Source organism: Lolium perenne, chromosome 2, assembly GCF_019359855.2.
Source record: "Lolium perenne isolate Kyuss_39 chromosome 2, Kyuss_2.0, whole genome shotgun sequence".
In the NCBI taxonomy this organism is placed as follows: Eukaryota; Viridiplantae; Streptophyta; class Magnoliopsida; order Poales; family Poaceae; genus Lolium; species Lolium perenne.
The window spans coordinates 215045244-215064596 of NC_067245.2; the positions used below are offsets into that span (position 1 = coordinate 215045244).

A 19353-nucleotide genomic window follows, 5' to 3' on the forward strand; every position below is an offset into this window, starting at 1 on the left:
GTCGTTGTGACGCTTCACATAGAAGATCTTCCTCCAAAGACCCCAGTGGGGGTCGATGCCAAGGAAGGCCTCACAAACAGTGATGAAGATGGAAAGGTGGAGAATGGAGTTTGGGGTCAGCTGCCAGAGTTGAATCCCGTAGAAGAAAAGAAGGGAGCGGAGAAACTCCTGGGCAGGAAGAGAGAGACCACGGAACAAGAAGGCAACAAACATAACGGTGAAGCCCTTCGGAGGCCTTGGGCAAGAAACAGCACCTGGAAGACGAATGTCATCGTCAGATGCGGAGATGAAGCCGAGGGCTCGCAGCTTGTTCACATCGCGATTGGAAATGGCGGAAGCGCTCCAGTCGCGGCTGACTTTGGCCGCGTCCGAGGTACTGGCGCTCTTCTTCTTGCCCATGGCGTGCGGAGCTTCTGAAGGAGGAACAGAGGAGGCAGGAAAGCTTGAACGAGAAGATGAGCAGTAAGATGCGTGAAAAGTAAAAACGAGGAGGCCCTCTATTTATGCCGTAAAAATTTATGCAAGATCATGGCCATAACTCCACAGACATCGTGGGAGGTGGATCAGATATGGCTGTACACGTGGCGTCTAAAGAAAGAACGGAACCGGCGGCCCATTATTCCCACGATGTGCGAAAATCGAGGAGATGCCTCGGTCGGTGCGCGTGCACTGGTCACTTCCTAAAAACTGCCCGCGCAGAACTAGGGTGGGCCCGTCAGGTCAAGTCTTGTCAATCAAACCACAGCAGCAATACGTCAACAGTGATGTCACAAAGATTGTTGAGAGCAGTCGAAGAAAAATGAAGAAACATCGGATGGTCTTGTGCCCATATTCGGGGGCTACTCCCATCGGGAGCGCTGGACGCGCACCCGATAGAATGAGGACTCGAAGAAAAAAAAAGACTGAAGAAAAAGATGATTGCTCAACTCGAGTCTGCACCCGGTTGCAAGCACCCGTGCCCAGACTTGGGGGCTACTCCCATCGGGAGCGCTGGATGCGCACCCGACAGAACTTTTTTGCACTCCAGGATCATGCCCGGGGACTTGATTCTGTGTAGGGTAACGTTGTTTTGCCATCGGCAGTTAACCAGCAAAAGTTGGGCACGTTACTCATTATCCCTTACGCGCGGGAAATATATCGGATGACCTATGGAGACTTGCAGAAAAACTTCGGCAGAGCAAAACATTCGAGTGGTACAACTTGAGTCTACGCACGGATTGCAAGCATCTGTACCTAGACTCGGGGGCTACTCCCATCGGGAGCGCTGACGCGCACCCAACAGAAGAAGATGATGCTGATTCAAGATGGACAAGAACAATCGAAGAGAAGAACATTAAAAGGAGGCATGCTTTAGTCTCTACCCGAATTATTTTCGGCTAGACACTCGGGGGCTACTGACGTGGGCATTACCCTTCGGGTAACCGACATTGCCCTATCCTGTATAATCTAGTTGGAGGCCCATGAAGGCACTTGAAGGCAAGGCGGGCCACTTGGATGGCACACCAGAAGATACCTTGGCGGGCAAGACAAGGAAGGAGCCAAACAAGGAAAGTTTGGGTCTAGAACTACTGTAAATCTAGTTGTACTCGGTTAGACCTCTTGAGACCTGGCTCCCTATATAAAGGCCAAGAGAGGGGCTGTCGAGGAGGACAATCAACCTTAGCAATCTTAGCCACGAAAAGTCTAGAGCTAGGTCACCGTAGCAATTAGCCTCTCGACGAGATCTTAGCCGAACTCTTCGGCACCCCATTGTAAACCAATATCTTCATAATCAAGATCAGACAGGCAGGACGTAAGGGTTTTACCTCATCGAGGGCCCCGAACCTGGGTAAATCGCTCTCCCAGCTTGTCTGTGAACCGATGTCTCGTGTCAGCTTACAGGATTCCATCAACCCTAAGCCCCAATCGGAGGGCATTGCCGAGGAGTACCCTCGACACCCGTGGCTTGGGATATCACCTCCTCCTCCTTCTCTTCCAAGGATCTTCTTCATGGAGATGTGTAGATGGATTATGTTGGTGGCTAGGTCTTCCTCTCTTTAAATAGGCTATTACAGTTCAGTTTCGTGATTGTGGGGAGATCCGTAGAGAATATTCCCTTGATCCCTTCACAAATGTTTTTCCATTTGAAAAAACCGACTCAACGGAGGGTGGTATAGGTGCATGTTATGGGTGGGCTCTGCTCGTACTGGTGCTCGTTAACCTCGTAGTAGGTTTACTGTTTTGACCGATATTTCTTCATATGAACTTAGCTTTGGGTGTGTTTTGGCTTGGCGACCTTGTATGGATGAGGGATAGAACACCATTTTATTGGATCTTCAATATTATATGATGGAAAATTGTCTTTTTCCACAAGTCATATGGGCTAAGTTTTGTGCCATCAGCGTCTCCATAGTGCATCCTCTTCGCTGTTCCCACCTTGCGTTATCCATAATTGTCAATAACACGGACACACAGGTTAAAGACAAGGAAAAGTAACAAAATCCTAATAAAAATACAAAAACTAATAGTTGTGTAAAACCCATATGAAAATGAATCTGAATTAGTAATCATGCATAACAGGCATAGCGTGGAAAGACAAAAAGTCATGAAATCAAGTGAAACCCAATTGAAGATCCTCGGTGAGAAGTGTCAATATTTGGAGCTATCAACCTCCCTAAGCTTAGCTATTACTCGTCCTCGAGTGACAAAGTGATAAATATTAATAGCAACAATTTAAAAAACTTGGGTAGAAGAACTCACAAGTCCGAGGTGCTGTCATCTTCACAAATCTTGCTACTTTAAACATGATCATAAAATATTTGAGCGGTTGCATCAAAGTAGGCAAGCCTTGTATGCTTATTTTTCCTACAAGCCAGTGGGGAAACGCGCATAAAGAATTATCACATTTTATTTAGCTGTTTTTGGCATGAACCTCAATTAGCGAAAACAGGGTTAAATCAAGGAGCTCACTTCGAAAAGTATTTTTAAGTCGATCATTAATTCATATGGGGTTGAGTCTACTTCTAAAGATAGGCTCTTAAGACAATTATTACAACACTCTAGTCATCATTAAGATATTCGTTCTCATGCTTTACTTTATTCATTTATTTCGAAATGAAGATATCATGGCAATTTTTCTACGAGGATCACAAATGATATCACAAGCTAGATAGAAGTTAAAAAAAGGTGCAACAAAATTCTGACTTGCCTCTCATGGGTGTAACATGAACAAGTGTGTACGAACAAAACTAATCTAATCAAAGCATCCAAAAGCAGCGGGATACATGATTGCACAAAACTTCATCGAATATGAACATTGCGCAAGACTCTACAAATGCAAAAGTAACTTCCCAAAGCTTAGAAGTTTGAAAAACCAAAACTTGAATAGGTCACCAAAAGAAAAGATAAAATGCAATTTCAAAAGACACCTCCCCAAGATTAAATGAAAACAAGGGCGACAAAGTTTACCGTTGAGGTACCAATAACCTCTCTTTCGCTGGACATGAATCTTGTATTCAACGAATACTTCTTGATGTGGCTTGGTGGTCGCCTTCCTAGAGAACCTGGACTATTTTTATTTAGAGAGATTCTTGTTGGAAAGTTTTACCGATCACATCTTGTTGAAGTGTTGAGTTGAAACAACCCAGATGCTAATGTAAGTATTTTCACGGTTTGGCACATGTCGTACACGTCATCACACGAGATTCAAGTCTCTGTAAAAAAAAACAAAAAAAAAACGAACGATTCGATGCACGAATAAAGTTTGTTCACCCAATCGATAAAATAAAAGCAAAGCACGAATGAAGTTTTACAAAGAATCAGTGGCTAGGAATTTTTAGAGGTAAGTGAAAGAAAAAGGAAGTACAATACTCACAGTTGTTTGGCATCTCCATTTTTAAAGGCAAATAAGTCGGTAGGACTGGGTGGTACGGGCACGTGTGCCCATACTAGAGGGCATTAAAACTTTTTGAAATCCTTCAAATTTCTTCCACAGCTTCGGCCCAAGCCTCCATCGATGGGCCTCGCTCCGCTCATCAGAACTTTGCCTCCATTTAATATGAATTTGGATCATAACCTAGCAAACTTCACCTTGGGAGAAATTCTATCTTGTAGCATGAACTTCAACAATCTCCTGAACAACAAAGAAAACACTTGTTGGTCCCAACAACCACTTGGGCTGAACAGTTATACCAACACAGCTCGAGCAAAGCTCAAACTTGGCAACATGAACTAGCTTATCATCATATTAAGAGGATTATCATGACTTATCTTTCATACCTTTAGTTTACCTTGAGCAACAATGTCGCAAACATAATGGTACTTGACATCAATGTGCTTTGTCCTTTCATGGACCATTTAATATTTAGTAAGGTATATAGCACTTTGACCGTCACATCTTCATAAAGCTCAGCACGGAAACCTTTCAACCAAACAGACTCTTTGCAAGCATCAACAATAGCCATATATTCTGCTTCGGTATTAGATTGGACAACAACAGGTTCTAATGTTGCCTTCCAACTCACAACACATCCACAAACAGTGCACACACCTTACTCCGTTCATCAGAAGTTAACATCCCTTTAAATTTTTTTTTTGAGAACCCGCAACGGAGTGCGCGTCATTGTATTAAGCTGACAAGAAACGCCATAGAAAGGCTACAACACCACACATGCCTTTCGGCTTACAACGCACTCCTACAATACCAACAAGCTCGCTTTGCCCAACCTCAACCCAAGAATGGCGAGGATGCGGGGCATAGAGTCTCCAAACCGCGTCACATCCAACGCCCAACAAAAACCACAACACGGCCAATAGCCAAGTTGCCCAGACCAACGAACCACTCCATGCGCCTAGAAGATGAAGCGAGAGAGTGGCTGGGTGTGACCGAACTTGGGAATGAGCCGACTAGAGAGTGTTGGCGATGGCGTACATTGCGCCCCGGAGACTCACACCTTGAGCAGTAGCCAACACCGGCAGGACCACAACCTCCGAGTGCCACACTAGGACACCCCTCGCAGCCAAAGCAGCGCCTTCAAGAAGGAAAGCGACGTGGAAGCGCCGCCGCTGCCCGGTCTGACAGGCAGACCTAGGGTTTCCCCCAGCGTAGAGAGGAAGAATAGCCAGGCCCAAGAACATGCCTCCAAGGAGGAAAATGGCGCCCGCAGGCGTCACCGTGGTCAGCATCGGACGTACCGAGCAGGGTTTTCACCCGGGCCAAACACCGCCCCCAGCGAGACGGAGACGAGTCAGAAGATGCCGGCCTGAACCACCACCGCGGGAAGCATCTACTAGCCGACGGAGGAGAACAAAGCCCACCAAAAAACCACCGCAGCAGCCACCAAACATGAACCAGGAACGAGATCAAGATGATCTGATCTAGGGAGTTAGGTCGCTGCCGCCACCGGAGGAACTCCGGCCACCACCACTGCCGGAGGAGGACCACCTTGAGGCCGGCCCTCCGCAAATGAAGAGCCAAGCCGGCGCGACCAGAGGGCATGGCCCACATGAGCCCATCTGGGCCCGCTCGAGCCCATCCAGACCCGCGAGCTCACGGTCGCCGCTGTCGCAGCAAGCCGCCGGCGCAGCAAGCCGCCTCGCCCCAGCGTCGCCACGCCTCCCCAGCTCCGCATCACCGGTTGCGCACCGCCTCCGGTCCCCAGCGGGGAGGCCTCCCTCCAAGCCGCCGCACTAGGAGCCGAGAGGGACTAGGTCCCCGCTGCCCCCTTCACCGGCGTCGCACAGCTTTGCCCGGCGGCCGCCTTGGGGGGCGACGAGGAGAGGGAGGAGGGAGGAGGGTGGCGGCGGCTGGGAGTTAGGGTTCGCCCCCCAGTCGCCCGGAGGAGGCGACGCGAGGGGCGTTGGTTTTTTACACTAGGGAAAGTTGAGGATCACAACATAACAAACGCGACCTCTACCTGTCTTTGTCTCAACTGATGGCTAGTGACGGACCCTGTAGGATTGCTTCCTAAACCTCTTAGATATTGTAGTGCACGAGTCTTGCAGTGTGGCTAGTGACCGAGGGCACTTGGACCATTCCCTTCAGGAGACCGTTTGGTTCAGGGGAGAGGGCACAATGGGTTTGCCTTTGCCCGGACCTGGATAGAGTGCAACTCAACAATGAGAAGGAAAAAGTCACCTAGGCCTTGAAGGATTTGATAGGCTTCTCCGACAGGTCCGCGTATCTATGCCTCACGATGGGCCATAACAACCCACATCCTGCGTTCATTTGGAAAATTACAGCGCCTTCAAAGATCGAGATTTTCCTTGCTAGCTCGCTAGGGGCCGATTGCTGTCAGGGGACGCAATCCAAAAATGGAGAGGGAGAAGTTAGTTGGTTTGTGCCTATGTGGCAAGGTCAATGCTGTCAACCATATTTTCTTCACTTTCCACATTGCGAAGTTCATGTGGAGCTGTGCGAGAGACCTGGTTCATGTGGACCGGAACCCTAACTTGCTTGGGGATGTTGTGCATTTAGCTAGTTCATGAGCGGGCCAGCGTAGACACATTGTCTGGATAGTATTTGCCACGTAATGTTGGGCCCTTTGAGTTGCTAGAAGAAAACTGACTATTGAGGGATTCATCCCTAAATAACCTGTTAACATTATTGTCTTTCATATGGTCACTCTTCGGCTTCTGGGGTGAAGATAAAGGACAAGTAAGCGTTGGGACATGCCAGCTCTAGGCTGAGGACGATGCACTACTCGCTTAGCGGAGATCGTCAGTAGTGTGCTTGCTACTTTAACCATTGTATCATCCAGCCCTTTCTTGGTTCTATCCTTGCATTGCATTCGGTTTCTGTTAGCCCAGACATGAGTGTATGGTGTGCGTTGTATTGAACCTTTTTCTTTTTGCAAATGGTGTGTTGAATTGAAACTGGTTGGTCGACTTCATTAAGTTAAAGTTGAGCTCATCTTGAGCCTTCCATCCAAGAAGCAAATTCTCTAGGGAGAAAATAAATTCAGTAGTTCAAAACAATAGAAGAGATGCAATGGTGTGAATACAATATACATAGTTAACATCTTATCTCCGATTTATTTTTTATTTAATTCCATGATTCTCGTCTTATTTCATTTCACTGGTAGGAGTCATAGGAATGGATTCCCTGCCCATTTCGTCATCTTTGGACACCTCAGCTTGTTCCTTCGCTTTGCCCCAAAGAACCAGGTATAGGCCACCCACAATTAGTATAGAACCAAGCACACTGCAGTGGTGCGAAACATAATAATTCAGCCTTGGAAAAAAGTAATCCGCGGAGGCACATCCATTGATATGCAATACAGGTCCAAAATGTATTCACCTCCCGAGGTACAACGCCTCATTGAGAAGAATGGAGCTCAGAACTGCGACGAAGATGAGCATCAATGGGCTGAACACAGCGATAAAGAGGGGCCCTTTCTTTCGCAGGCACCATGATAGTAACGGGAACGCGAATCCTGATGCTACCAAGCCCTGAGTGAAACAAATAACATGCTGAATTCTTGAGGTTGTGAATGACTGAATGGAAGAACTTTCTAGACGCGAGAAAATAGTCCCACTTACCGCGTAAGCTGACGAGTAGAGTCTAATGTTTAGGCCTAGCCTCCACTGTTCCTTGTCTCTCTCCACACAAGCTGCCATTATAGTCGACTGGATTGCACCGAAGAGACACACCATTGCAGCAATCGAGTAGTGGCATGGATACACTTCACCCACTTTCGCCTGCAAGTGAAACACCGAATATTACCACATAAGCAATGTCCTATCCTGGTGGGTGCATAACTACTGTAGAACAAGTAACACAGTGCGATCGAGATAACTAACCTGGATGACAAGCCATGTAGCGTAGCTGAAACAACTGGTGATGCCAAGAAATGAGCCAAGAATTTGATTACCAGTTGATGGTGGGTGGGTGTGGTGGGCTTTGGTGATGTGTACAAGCTTGGGATGTGGCAGCCGACGAAGCAACTTCAACTCTGGCCCCTTATAGAATGTAAGCAACATTGCACCACCCATGCCGATAAGGGTTCCCACAAATTTTGCTTGCCCAGCACGCTTCCTAAGTTTCAAAGTCTCAAGCCTGTTGTTTAATTCAGTATGGAGGCCAATATTAATTTCTTTTACAACATAAACATTTTTCCCAATCGAATGAGATGAAAATTTCATTGAATAACAATTATACAAAAATGTACGCGATATCAGTGGATACATGCATCGATATTTGTATTCACATATGTGTGGAAAAATTTCTAACCTTGTCAATATCACAAGAATGAAGGTTGCTGCAGGTGTTAGGTTGGCGATAGCTGTAACAAAGGTTGCCGAAGTTAACTTTATGGCCAGCACGTACAGGTTCTGGTTTATAGTAAATCTGTGTAGGCATAAACAGGCATACGATAAGATATATACACATATAAATAAAAAATTCTTATTATGAACAAATAAATTATTTCACGCTCACATGTCTATGGTAATATTCATTGATCCTGCCCCAGGTAAATACCACTTCTTACCAGAAAATACGATCACTTCTTAATATACTTTTTACTAAATCACTCTTGGAAGGAAATTTTTTCTTGGAACTTAGAAGTAATAGCAAGGAAATGCTGCTACAACTTACATAGAAATGACATAAAAGAATAAAAAAACCACCAATATGCCTATCAAGCAACATACCCAAGAACTATGTATAAACGAAGATAGAAATTAACTTTACTAAATAAGTTTCATTAGAAGGATAAACCATAGACATGGTTAGAATCATATTCATTATAGTGACGATAACTCTAAATGTCCGAATGAGTACCGACCAGGTACATACCACGACTAAGTAGCAGTAACTGAATTTATAATGCAGGAATTTAGCATATATGTCGGCCAAAATTGAAAAATTATTGGTTTCCTACATGTGTACCTAAGTACCCTGTATATATACATTTTTGGTACACATAGCTGATATGCCAGTCAGTATTCAAAATTATATCAACTACGTCCACCAAAGCATTTGAATATCATAAGCTCTGCATCTTAGAACACTGTAAAACCATCCAATTCTTAGACATGTGAGCGTGAAATAATTTATTTGTTTATGAAAAGATTTGATACATGACATATATGTCTTATTATAGAGGTGGATATGACCAACCATTTTTTCTCGGGTGGAAAAAAGAATACCGATGTGCACCGGTATGCATTACCTTTTTCTGAAAATACGTTCAACATTTGTCAAACGAATTTATAAATTAAGAAAAAAATTATATAAAAAGTTGAAAATATTACTATTAAAATAGGGGTAAATTTCTTTTGGTGCAAATTTTCCTTAGTGGCAAATAGTTAAGCCGGTTTTCAGAGATATTTTAGAAATACCATCCGAGGGAAAAAAAAAACCCTGGATGTGACACACATTATCCACCAAAACGTAACTTCTACAGAAGTACTCAGTTACCCACGGCGTCGACACTTACCAGAATTAACAGAATTCACGATGCAACATTTTTTTTTCTTCTTCTAGGATTGACACAGGGCAAGGCTCATAATAGGTCTGCGCTGGAGGAGATTGCTTATTTCCTCACCCAACTTCGGTGCATCCAAAAGGCTTGGTACTTCAACAAATCATTAGAGGCGGTGTGCATTAATTAGCATCTTTTGAAGCCACCCGGAGTTCCTCTAAGCACACTTGGTATCGTTTCATGTGGCCCAGGTACAGGGTTTTAGTCATGGGTTTAGGATTTATGCTGGGATTCAACAAGTTCCTCGACGCCGTGAGTAAAAAATTACCCAGATGGCAAAAAGGCTCGGTCGTTTTATACCATATTTTTCACAGTTTTTTATGTACCATATTTTAACAGTTGCAAAGGTGTTGGCAGCTCAACGGCAGAAATGAATGATGCTAAATTAATACATCTGTTTGTTTTCCTTTGTCCACTAAGATGTTTGTTGAATCTTATGATGGGTCTAGCATAGCTTATTAATTCTCTCCTTGCGCAAATACGTGCAATTCTATGTTTTGTTCAGAGCCAAACTTACTAAAATTTGACCAACTTTGTAAAAATTAATAGCATTTATGAAACTAAATTGGTATAGCTAAATTCACCTTAAAAAATTTATTAAAAAAAATACTGTAGGGGACTACACTGATTTTATTTTAGTTTTAAGTAATAGGAACCCAAATTTGCATCCCTTAGGACTTAAACTATAGTGGTTGGGTTGTACATCCACTTCCCTAACCAAATAAACTAGGCTCGCTATTTGAGATGTAGTTTCATTATATACCAATTTTCCATCATATATGTTGCAACTCTTTTCTATAAAGTTGTTCAAATATGAAAACTTATGCGTGGATGGAGGAAGTAGGTTATTTTATTAATCTAATGAAAACCAAATACTTCATGCACAAAAATGATGTATATTAACTTCCTTTTTATTTATTTTTAACAGAAGTCAACACCTAATAACATATGTACAAAAAGCACCCTTCATAATATCCAAAATGTAAATTTAATTCATGAAAAATGTAGGAAACTGCTATGTTTCTACATAATAAATAATTGGAGGCAAAATTGTGAATTGTTATGTTTTAGTTTGGTGTGTCTAAGAAGAAGATGTCAACTATTACTACTCAGAGGCACTTATTGCTGCACCCATGTTATGCTCAAAAGTTCTTTTGTCTATCCCCAACAACTTGCATAAATCTAGCAATGAGCTAGCTAATACTGCAAGTTTTTTCCATATTATATGACTACTTACTAACCCAAAATGGAAGAGAGTGATTGCATGCTGCCACTTCCAATTTGCTTACTCTGGACTAAGACTAGTCACAATGCATAGTATTATATAGAAGTATCATGCGTATGATACTACTACATGTTACTATTTCCACAATGCATGATATCATATACTAGTATCATAGTCTCCATATATTAATTGTTTTGTAGAATCTCAATGCAAATATGTGTACAAGATTTACTTGACATTATTTTTTCTAGTAGTATGTGCTATGATACGGTATCTACCTATGATACTAGTACACACTCTCTCATCCTTAATTGCACTGCCACATCAGCATTTTGCATGCATGGAATGCATGATACTACCTATGATACTCCCATTGTGGGTAGTCTAACTGTGCAGTACCTTTAAGCGTGTGCACAAGTGCACCACAAATTGTAAATACGTAATACTGCTACATATAGTAATTTGATGAATTTATTAAGCAATTAAATATATTCGCTTTTCCATAAGGAAATATAAGCATGCGTGGCAGAATATTAACTTCAACATGTCATGAACTGTGTTAGAGAAAAGAAATTAAAATGGAGTAACCATTGTTGATATATTTGTCAATTTGGTCAATCAGCATAATGTGCATTGTCGATATTCAGCACAATACTGCTTTAATAAACCTTCTTATAGAGCAATTATGAATTGAACCATGCTTGTGGTCTCAAGAACAGGCTACTTGAATTACAGAATCGCTGCAATTTAAGTATTTTCCTCTCAAAAATGTAGACGAGTAAAAGCATAGGCCCCGTTTGGTTCCCAGTTTTTAGGCAAAACGGGAGTATATTTTCACGGATCTCCAGAGGCCACGCTAAAGTTCTAGCGCTGAACAGGAGTACCCGGCGCGGGACGGAAGAAGCGATCATCCAAGCGGGGCCTTATGAGCTGATCTAATAAAGAAGTACTTACCCGAACAGCCCACACAAGAACAAGTGTAGGACGACCTTCCTGGTTAGTGGTGGCCTTGTGTTCCTGCAATCACATAGATAGTCTTAGATCTGCAGTAGGTATATAACAGAGCAGCAGCAGTTAATGGAAGATTTTTTCGATAAAAAGAAATATATTAATATCAGAAGAAACCAAATACATATAGTCTCTACAACAACGCAATACCCTAATAGCAGTACGAATAAACACAACCAAAAAGGGTAAAAGAAATAAAAAAAATAAAAGTCCAGAAACAACGTGGTAGCCCTAGCAACAACAATACATCCACGACCAAGATAACACCTGAACTTCAGACTCTCTAAAAACGACGCCTCCAAGAAGAGAACATTGCACAAACGCTCTCGTCGCCTGATGAAAGATCTTCGGGTTTTACCCTGAAAATAGTCTCTGGTCTCAAAACAATGTCTTAAACAACCAATTAAGGTCAGATCTTGGATTTTCACCATGAAAGGTAAGACTCTAAACTTCACCTTTGTTGTCACCCCCACATACATACTACTACTGCGAATCCCGGGAACACCAAGCAAGTCCCGCAACAGCGCAGAAACTTAAACCTCTATTGCCAGTCCTCTAGTCCAACTATCATGATATTCTCCATCTCTAACTTCACCATGAACCAAAGTGTCACCTACTCGCAAGAAAGAACAGACCTTCGCGTTGTTCCCTCCAAAATCAAACGGTCGAATAAAACATGGGTACGCACGACCGAATACCTCCCGATCCAGAAAACTCCCGACAATAGATGCACTGTTACATTCACGCGAAGCCTTTCGGAACTCAACACTTCGGCCAGATCAAGATGGACAGGCTTCATCCAGGTCTTCATCTTCTCACAAGAGAAACCCTAGGACCGCCACCATTTATTCAGGTTAGGCCCCAACACCGCCGACCATTCCATGCCGACAAAGGCAACGTGGAGCCTAGGCAACGCCCTGCAACCAGTCGGCCCTATTCATCGGCAACAACCACGACCGGTACAAACCCAGACCTCCCCACCGGCATGGCCCGCCGATGGAGGCCACCATCACCACCACCAGGACTCCGCCCAGAACGCTGCCCCGATCGTCGTTCGCCGAGTCGCCGCTGCTCTAGGAGTGTTGCTGCTCACTCCACTGCCGCTCACATCAGATAGCCACCACGCCATGGTGCCCGACAACAGCACTCCGCCCGCACGGTGGACGATCTGTCCCACACTGTTCCTCCAAGCAAGGGGACGAGCAGACCCCCCCCCCCCCCCCCCGCTAGCAACAGCCAATCTTTGCCTGGTCGCTCCTTCTGGCGGAGGCGGGAGGAGAAGGGAGGGGTGGGGGAGGGATGGCGGCGGTGCAAATTTTTAGGGTCCCCCCGTCATCACGCGGGGGAGAGCACCGTTAATGGAGGATATCGATAACATTCAACTGATCAAACTAGCAAAAGTTAACTTTTCAAATCTACCGTGCAAAAATCAGGACATTTTCTGAAACATAAGGCCAAAGGCCCAGCTTTAACTTAATAAAGGCACAACAACAGACTTACAAAGTGCTAAAAAAATAGCTTACAAACATCAATGAACAAGTAAACGTAAAAATATAGAAAAAGCACACAGCTTGGTTTTCAATGACACCACCCAACAAAATAAGTAGATCTGGGGAGAGAAAACACCGTGAAGCTCACCACCGGCAAATCCTTTAATAGTCAAGTCCTAGCGCGTTGCAACCAACATACCATCCGCGTTCGGCTCCTAAGAAGCCCCCAACCTTCTCTCCCTGGATTTAGGGCGTCGAACCGTCGACAGGCAGTGCAACTCTCCCAAGAGCATGCATAAACACCTGGGGTAGCATGCCAAGGAACGGAACCAAGCACGAGCATCACCGCCGGCCATCGCACCGCCCACCCATAAGACTTCAGCTTCAGGACAGAGATCACCAAAGAAGACACAACAAGATAGGGGCATCCATGTCGCCATGACCAGCCGAAGCACCAGTTGATGCCGGAAAGGGGAAAATTTTCCATCTCGCTTAGGCCGAGGGTGCCGAGACGCCGACGAGCCACAACACTAGCCGAACACCACCACACTCCGCTTCTGAAAACTCCGCTACCTGCAGACCATGAAACACACGCAGCACGACCACCTTCCGTAGTCCCAAGGAGGTGCCTCCAAGAACTCGACACCCGAGCGCATTCGCCGCCCAATCTGGAGATTTTGGGTTTTCACCTGGGTGAAGAGGATGGAGGGAAGGGGGATGTACCTCAACGTCGCTTCCAAGGAGGAAGACGGCATCCAAAATGTCGCCGACATCGTGATCACCACCGGCAGACAAGGATCTCTCCCGGCAAGAGCCCTCGACCCCGCCACCCCAACACAACAACTGAACCAGCGAGGACGCCAAGTTCCATGGACCTTGGGGTGGGTACGACGTGGAAGCAGGCCAGCATCTTCAGCTCTGACTCGGGCGGTCGACGGGTCGACCATTGCGACGCAAGCACCCTCCACCGCCTCCATGCCACCCGCATGTCTGAGGACATGGTCTGCAGTATCGGCCTATTAGATGTCAAAGATCTTGGAGATCTTCATTATTTTCTAGGCATTAAGGTTCACAACCAGGTCAATGGGATATTTTTAAATCGGGAAAAGTATGCTTCAGATATACTGGCCCGTGCTGGCATGAGTTCGTGCACACCATGTCCAACACCTCTCTCCACTAGAAAAATATTAAACTTGATAGATGGCTCTCCTCTTGGCCCTAAAGATATTACACATTACATAAGTATTGTGTGGGTACTCCAGTATCACTCGATCCGGTCAGTTAATAAGGTCTGTTAGTATCTTCATGCTCCTACTACTGCACATTGAACTACTGTTAAAAAAACGCATTTTGAGGTATAATCATGGCACAAGAACGGTTGGTTTTACTTTCAAGAGGTCCAGTTCCACTCTTCTTATTGCCTATTCAGATGCAGATTGGGTAGGTGATTTTGATGACAGACGCTCTACTGATAGATTTGCTATATTTCTTTGGTCACAATCTTATTTCTTGGAGAGCCAGAAAACAACCTACTGTGTCCAGGTCAAGTACAGATGCTGAATATAAAGCCCTTGCAAATGCCAATGCTGAGCTTATTTCGGTTGAAGCACTAGTTCGTGAACATGCATGGTGTTTCCCTTCTGGAGAAACCATGTTTATGGTGTGATAATTTTGGTGCCACCTTCCTATCTGCCAATCTAGTTTTTCATGCACGTATAAAATATATTGAGATAGACTTCTATTTTGTTCGAGAACGAGTTGCTAGTAAGCAGCTTGATGTCAGGTTCACATCAAGCAAGGACCAGATTGCAGATGGCTTCACAAAAACTTTATGTGTAAAAAAAAATAGATGAGTTTAAGCGTAATATAAACCTCTCCTAGGTCTAGATTAAGTGGAGGTATTAGATGTGCAATATGGGTACGTATACAATATGGTGTAGTACACCAATTGTATACGTACCAAACTATGTACATGCCATCATGGTGGCTATTCTCACTCATATAAACACGTAACTGGTCCCTCGAAAGAGGCCACCGCCTCAGATGCCTAGGCCCCTACTGTGGAAAGCCCTAACCTGGCCCGAGGTCGCTCCGACAGGAGCATATCGGTGTAGGAGGCATCCACCGCGCGTCTGCACCAGAACAGGCGAACCCCACGCGGTGTTCCTCCACCTAGCACCGGCGTCACGGCCTTTGATCGGCATGCAGTGTCTCTGGAGCGACAAGGAAGGGAGGACATAGAGGAGGGAGCGGCGACGGGGCTAGGGTTTTGTCCCCTTGGTTACCTGGAGGGGGAGGACGAGGCGAAAGAGCGAACGTGTTGCGTTCGCAAAAATTAGGTAATTACGAGCAGTTTCTCCTACTAATTGAAAATTTACTACATTTTCTCGTACAATAAGATGTTATTTTAACCACAATAGTATACTGGTTATACTAACATCTTACACAGTTGGAGGAGCTGCGCTAGGACATGAATTTTGGATGCAACCGTTTTAAAACGGTTGGACAAGATTTATTTAGCCGGTGCGGCTGGCAGCTTGAGCGCAGACTCACGTGTTGATCCACTTATGCATTTTTCACTTATCCTTATTTAGATGGTTGCTACATGTATAGATCTTGAGTGATCCGTGAACTATTGTAATAACGATGATACTATGATTGTGGCACTTTTCCGATAACAATGTAATAAAGGCCGCACGCATTTATTAGATGCAGAGGAGGTTTAATCCCCATTTTCAATTTTTTTTTTTGGTTATACTAACATCTTACATATTATCATGGGATGGAGGGAGTAATAGCTCTGAGAAAAAGGAGCATTTCTCTATGTCTTGCGCTTCCTGCAGCATGCATGCTTGCCTTTTGATCAGATCACGGAACATGCTGTTACCTTCAAGGTCTATGGATGTTTAAATTGACCAAAACAAAGGCTGCAGGTGCATGCAAGCTAGAGAAGAATCACTAGAGCAGTAGATCTCATATACATATATCTTTCTTGATCGCTGCGTGGGAATCCAGAAATTCTTTTTCAGCCAACCAAAACTGCATTTGCGTTGCCATTTTGAATTGACAAAAAAACAGACGTGCACGCATATGCATGCATGCTAGTGACGCATCTCCAACTCTCAGGAGAAAACGTATCGTACCTCTCGACGAAGAAGGCGATGGGGCACAGGAAGACGACGGCGAACATGAAGCGGTAGGCCACCAGGACCCGGGCGTCCATGCCGTCGTTGAGCGCGAGCTTGATGAGGATGTTCAGCACGGAGAATAGCATCTGCACCACGACCATCCCCGCCGCCGGCCTCGCCGCCTCTGCCAACACCCCGCACCCTCCGCCGCCGCCTCCCTCCATCGATCGCTCACGCAACAGCCTCAAGCCAGTGACTCCCAATGAAGCGCTGGTTATAGGCTATAGGCTGAAGGCTGAAGTACTATATGTAGGCTGAAGGCTGAGTCGCGCCGCTACGCGATCTAGGTGGCAGGCTGCGCAGCAGGGGATGCTTTCGTTCCGGTGGGCTGTTGCTTCGGCTTTGCTGAATCTGCTATCCCTTGAGTGGGTGCGTGCTGAGTGCAGCGCATAACCTCGTTCATATCGCCGCCGAACAAGGGAATAGATGACTAGGATGATATACTTTCGTTCCCATCCGCAAAATTAAGGTGAAAACAGCGCATGTTTTCCATGTTAAAGTGCACACTAATAAAACACTGTCTTTTATAGCTTCACTGAAATATCATCTTGGCATTAATCTAGCAGATCTTTTTATTAGTCGATCACAAACAGGATCTTTCAAATTGTTCATAGAAATATCACAAACAAGCAAGCAAACAAACAATAGATTCCCATAATTCTATATATTTAATAAACAGATCTCATACGATATATCTCCATGACTATCCAAACAATTGTATCTGAATGTCATAAATGATAAATTGTTACAAATGTATCTAAGTAGATCATATTCGATAGGTCATTACAAACACTGGTGGAAAAAGGGCCTTCCATCCAGCCCCATTAGTCCCCAAATGTTTCGAACTGTGACTAATGGGACCTTTAGTCGCGGTTCGGGAGGCGAACCGCGACCAAAGGCCTGGGCCCAGGGCACTCGCTGGCCAGCTGGTGCACGTGAGGGGCTTTAGTCGAGGTTGGCCAGGCAACCGCGACTAAAGGCCTTCGGGCACCTTTAGTCACGGTTTGCCAGGCCAACCGCGACTAAAGCCCCTCCCCTATATATACCCATCCAGCAGCCAGCACTTAGCCATTTGGAGCCATTCTCTTCACAAACTTCACAAGTGGGGGTTAGGTTTGCTTTTGGTTCCTCTTATGCACACAAGGTGTTTGATGAAATGCCCCAAGAGCATGAAACAAACATGATATGAAGTGTCGGAGCCACACTTGAGCTTTCTCATTTATTTTTTCCTCCTCGATCGCGGTTAGCAACTTGAACCTTTCATGTGTCATTGATAAAATATGCATATGTGTGTAGTTCATTGTTTATTTCTATTGTTTGTAGTTATTTAATTAGTTTAACAAATGCATGATGGTTAATTATATATTTTATATTATAATAATGCAGATGAATCGGCAATGGATGTACGGTAACCGACTCTCCGGTGAGTTCACTACGGGTTTGAAAGATTTCCTCGTAGTGGCTAATGCGAACAAGCAGGGGGGGTTTTGTTATCTGTCCATGTGTTGCCTGTAAGAATCAGAAGGGTTACTCTTCCTCAAGAGATGTTCACATGCACCTGCTTCGGCAGGGTTTCATGCCAAGCTATAATTGTTGGACCAAGCATGGAGAAAGAGGGGTTATAATGGAAGAAGATGAAGAAGGGAATGATTTCATCGATGACAACTATCTTGATCATTTCGGTGATACTTTCATGGAGGATGCTGAAGGTGGGGAAGGTGAAGGGGAAGGTGAAGAAGAGGCACGTGATGAGCCCGTTGATGATCTTGGTCGGACCATTGCTGATGCACGGAGAAGCTGCGAAACTGAATAGGAGAGGGAGAATTTGGATCGCATGTTAGAGGATCACAAAAAGTCGATGTACCCCGGATGCGATAATGGTCTGAAAAAGTTGGGCTGCACACTGGATTTGCTGAAATGGAAGGCACAGGAAGGTGTAGCTGACTCAGGATTTGAAAACTTGCTGAAAATGTTGAAGAATATGTTTCCAAAGAATAACGAGTTGCCCGCCAGTACGTACGAAGCAAAGAAGGTTGTCTGCCCTCTAGGTTTAGAGGTTCTGAAGATACATGCATGCATCAACGACTGCATCCTCTACCGCGGTGAATACGAGAATTTGAATGAATGTCCGGTATGCACTGCATTGCGTTATAAGATCAGAGGCGATGACCCTGGTGACGATGTTGAGGGCCAGAAACCCGGGAAGAGGGTTCCCGCCAAGGTGATGTGGTATGCTCCTATAATACCACGGTTGAAACGTCTGTTCAGGAACAAAGAGCATGCCAAGTTGTTGTGATGGCACAAAGAGGACCGTAAGTCGGACGGGCAGTTGAGACACCCCGCAGATGGAACGCAATGGAGAAAGATCGACAGAGAGTTCAAAGATTTTGCAGCTGACGCAAGGAACATAAGATTTGGTCTAAGTACAGATGACATGAATCCTTTTGGCGAGCAGAGCTCCAGCCATAGCACCTGGCCCGTGACTCTATGCATCTACAACCTTCCTCCTTGGTTGTGCATGAAGCGGAAGTTCATTATGATGCCAGTGCTCATCCAAGGTCCGAAGCAACCCGGCAACGACATCGATGTGTACCTAAGGCCATTAGTTGATGAACTTTTACAGTTGTGGGGCAGACCTGGCGTACGTGTGTGGGATGAGCATAAAGAAGAGGAATTTGACCTACGAGCGTTGCTTTTCGTAACCATCAACGATTGGCCTGTTCTTAGTAACCTTTCCGGACTGTCAAATAAGGGATACAATGCATGCACGCACTGCTTACATGAGACTGAAAGTGTATATTTGCCAAATTGTAAGAAGAACGTGTACCTTGGGCATCGTCGATTTCTTTCGAAAATTCATCCAGTAAGAAAGAAAGACAAACATTACAACGGCAAGGCAGATCACCGGCCGAAGCCTGCGGAACGTACTGGTGCTGAGGTATTTGATATGGTCAAGGATTTGAAAGTCATCTTTGGAA

The 19353-nt window shown here is 44.9% G+C and overlaps 1 protein-coding gene across 1 annotated transcript; it reads right to left on the reverse strand.

Moving 5' to 3' along the window:
- Positions 1 to 7009: 7009 nt before the first annotated feature.
- LOC127330428 (WAT1-related protein At1g68170) lies at positions 7010 to 16767 on the reverse strand. The gene is made up of 7 exons (XM_051356640.2): positions 16331 to 16767; positions 11644 to 11706; positions 8210 to 8326; positions 7780 to 8035; positions 7519 to 7677; positions 7277 to 7428; positions 7010 to 7180 (listed from the first exon to the last, which is right to left on the reverse strand). Exons 1-7 carry the CDS (start codon positions 16537 to 16539, stop codon positions 7042 to 7044), a joined length of 1095 nt encoding a protein of 364 aa, XP_051212600.1. The 5' UTR covers positions 16540 to 16767; the 3' UTR covers positions 7010 to 7041.
- Between the last annotated feature and the right edge of the window lie 2586 nt (positions 16768 to 19353).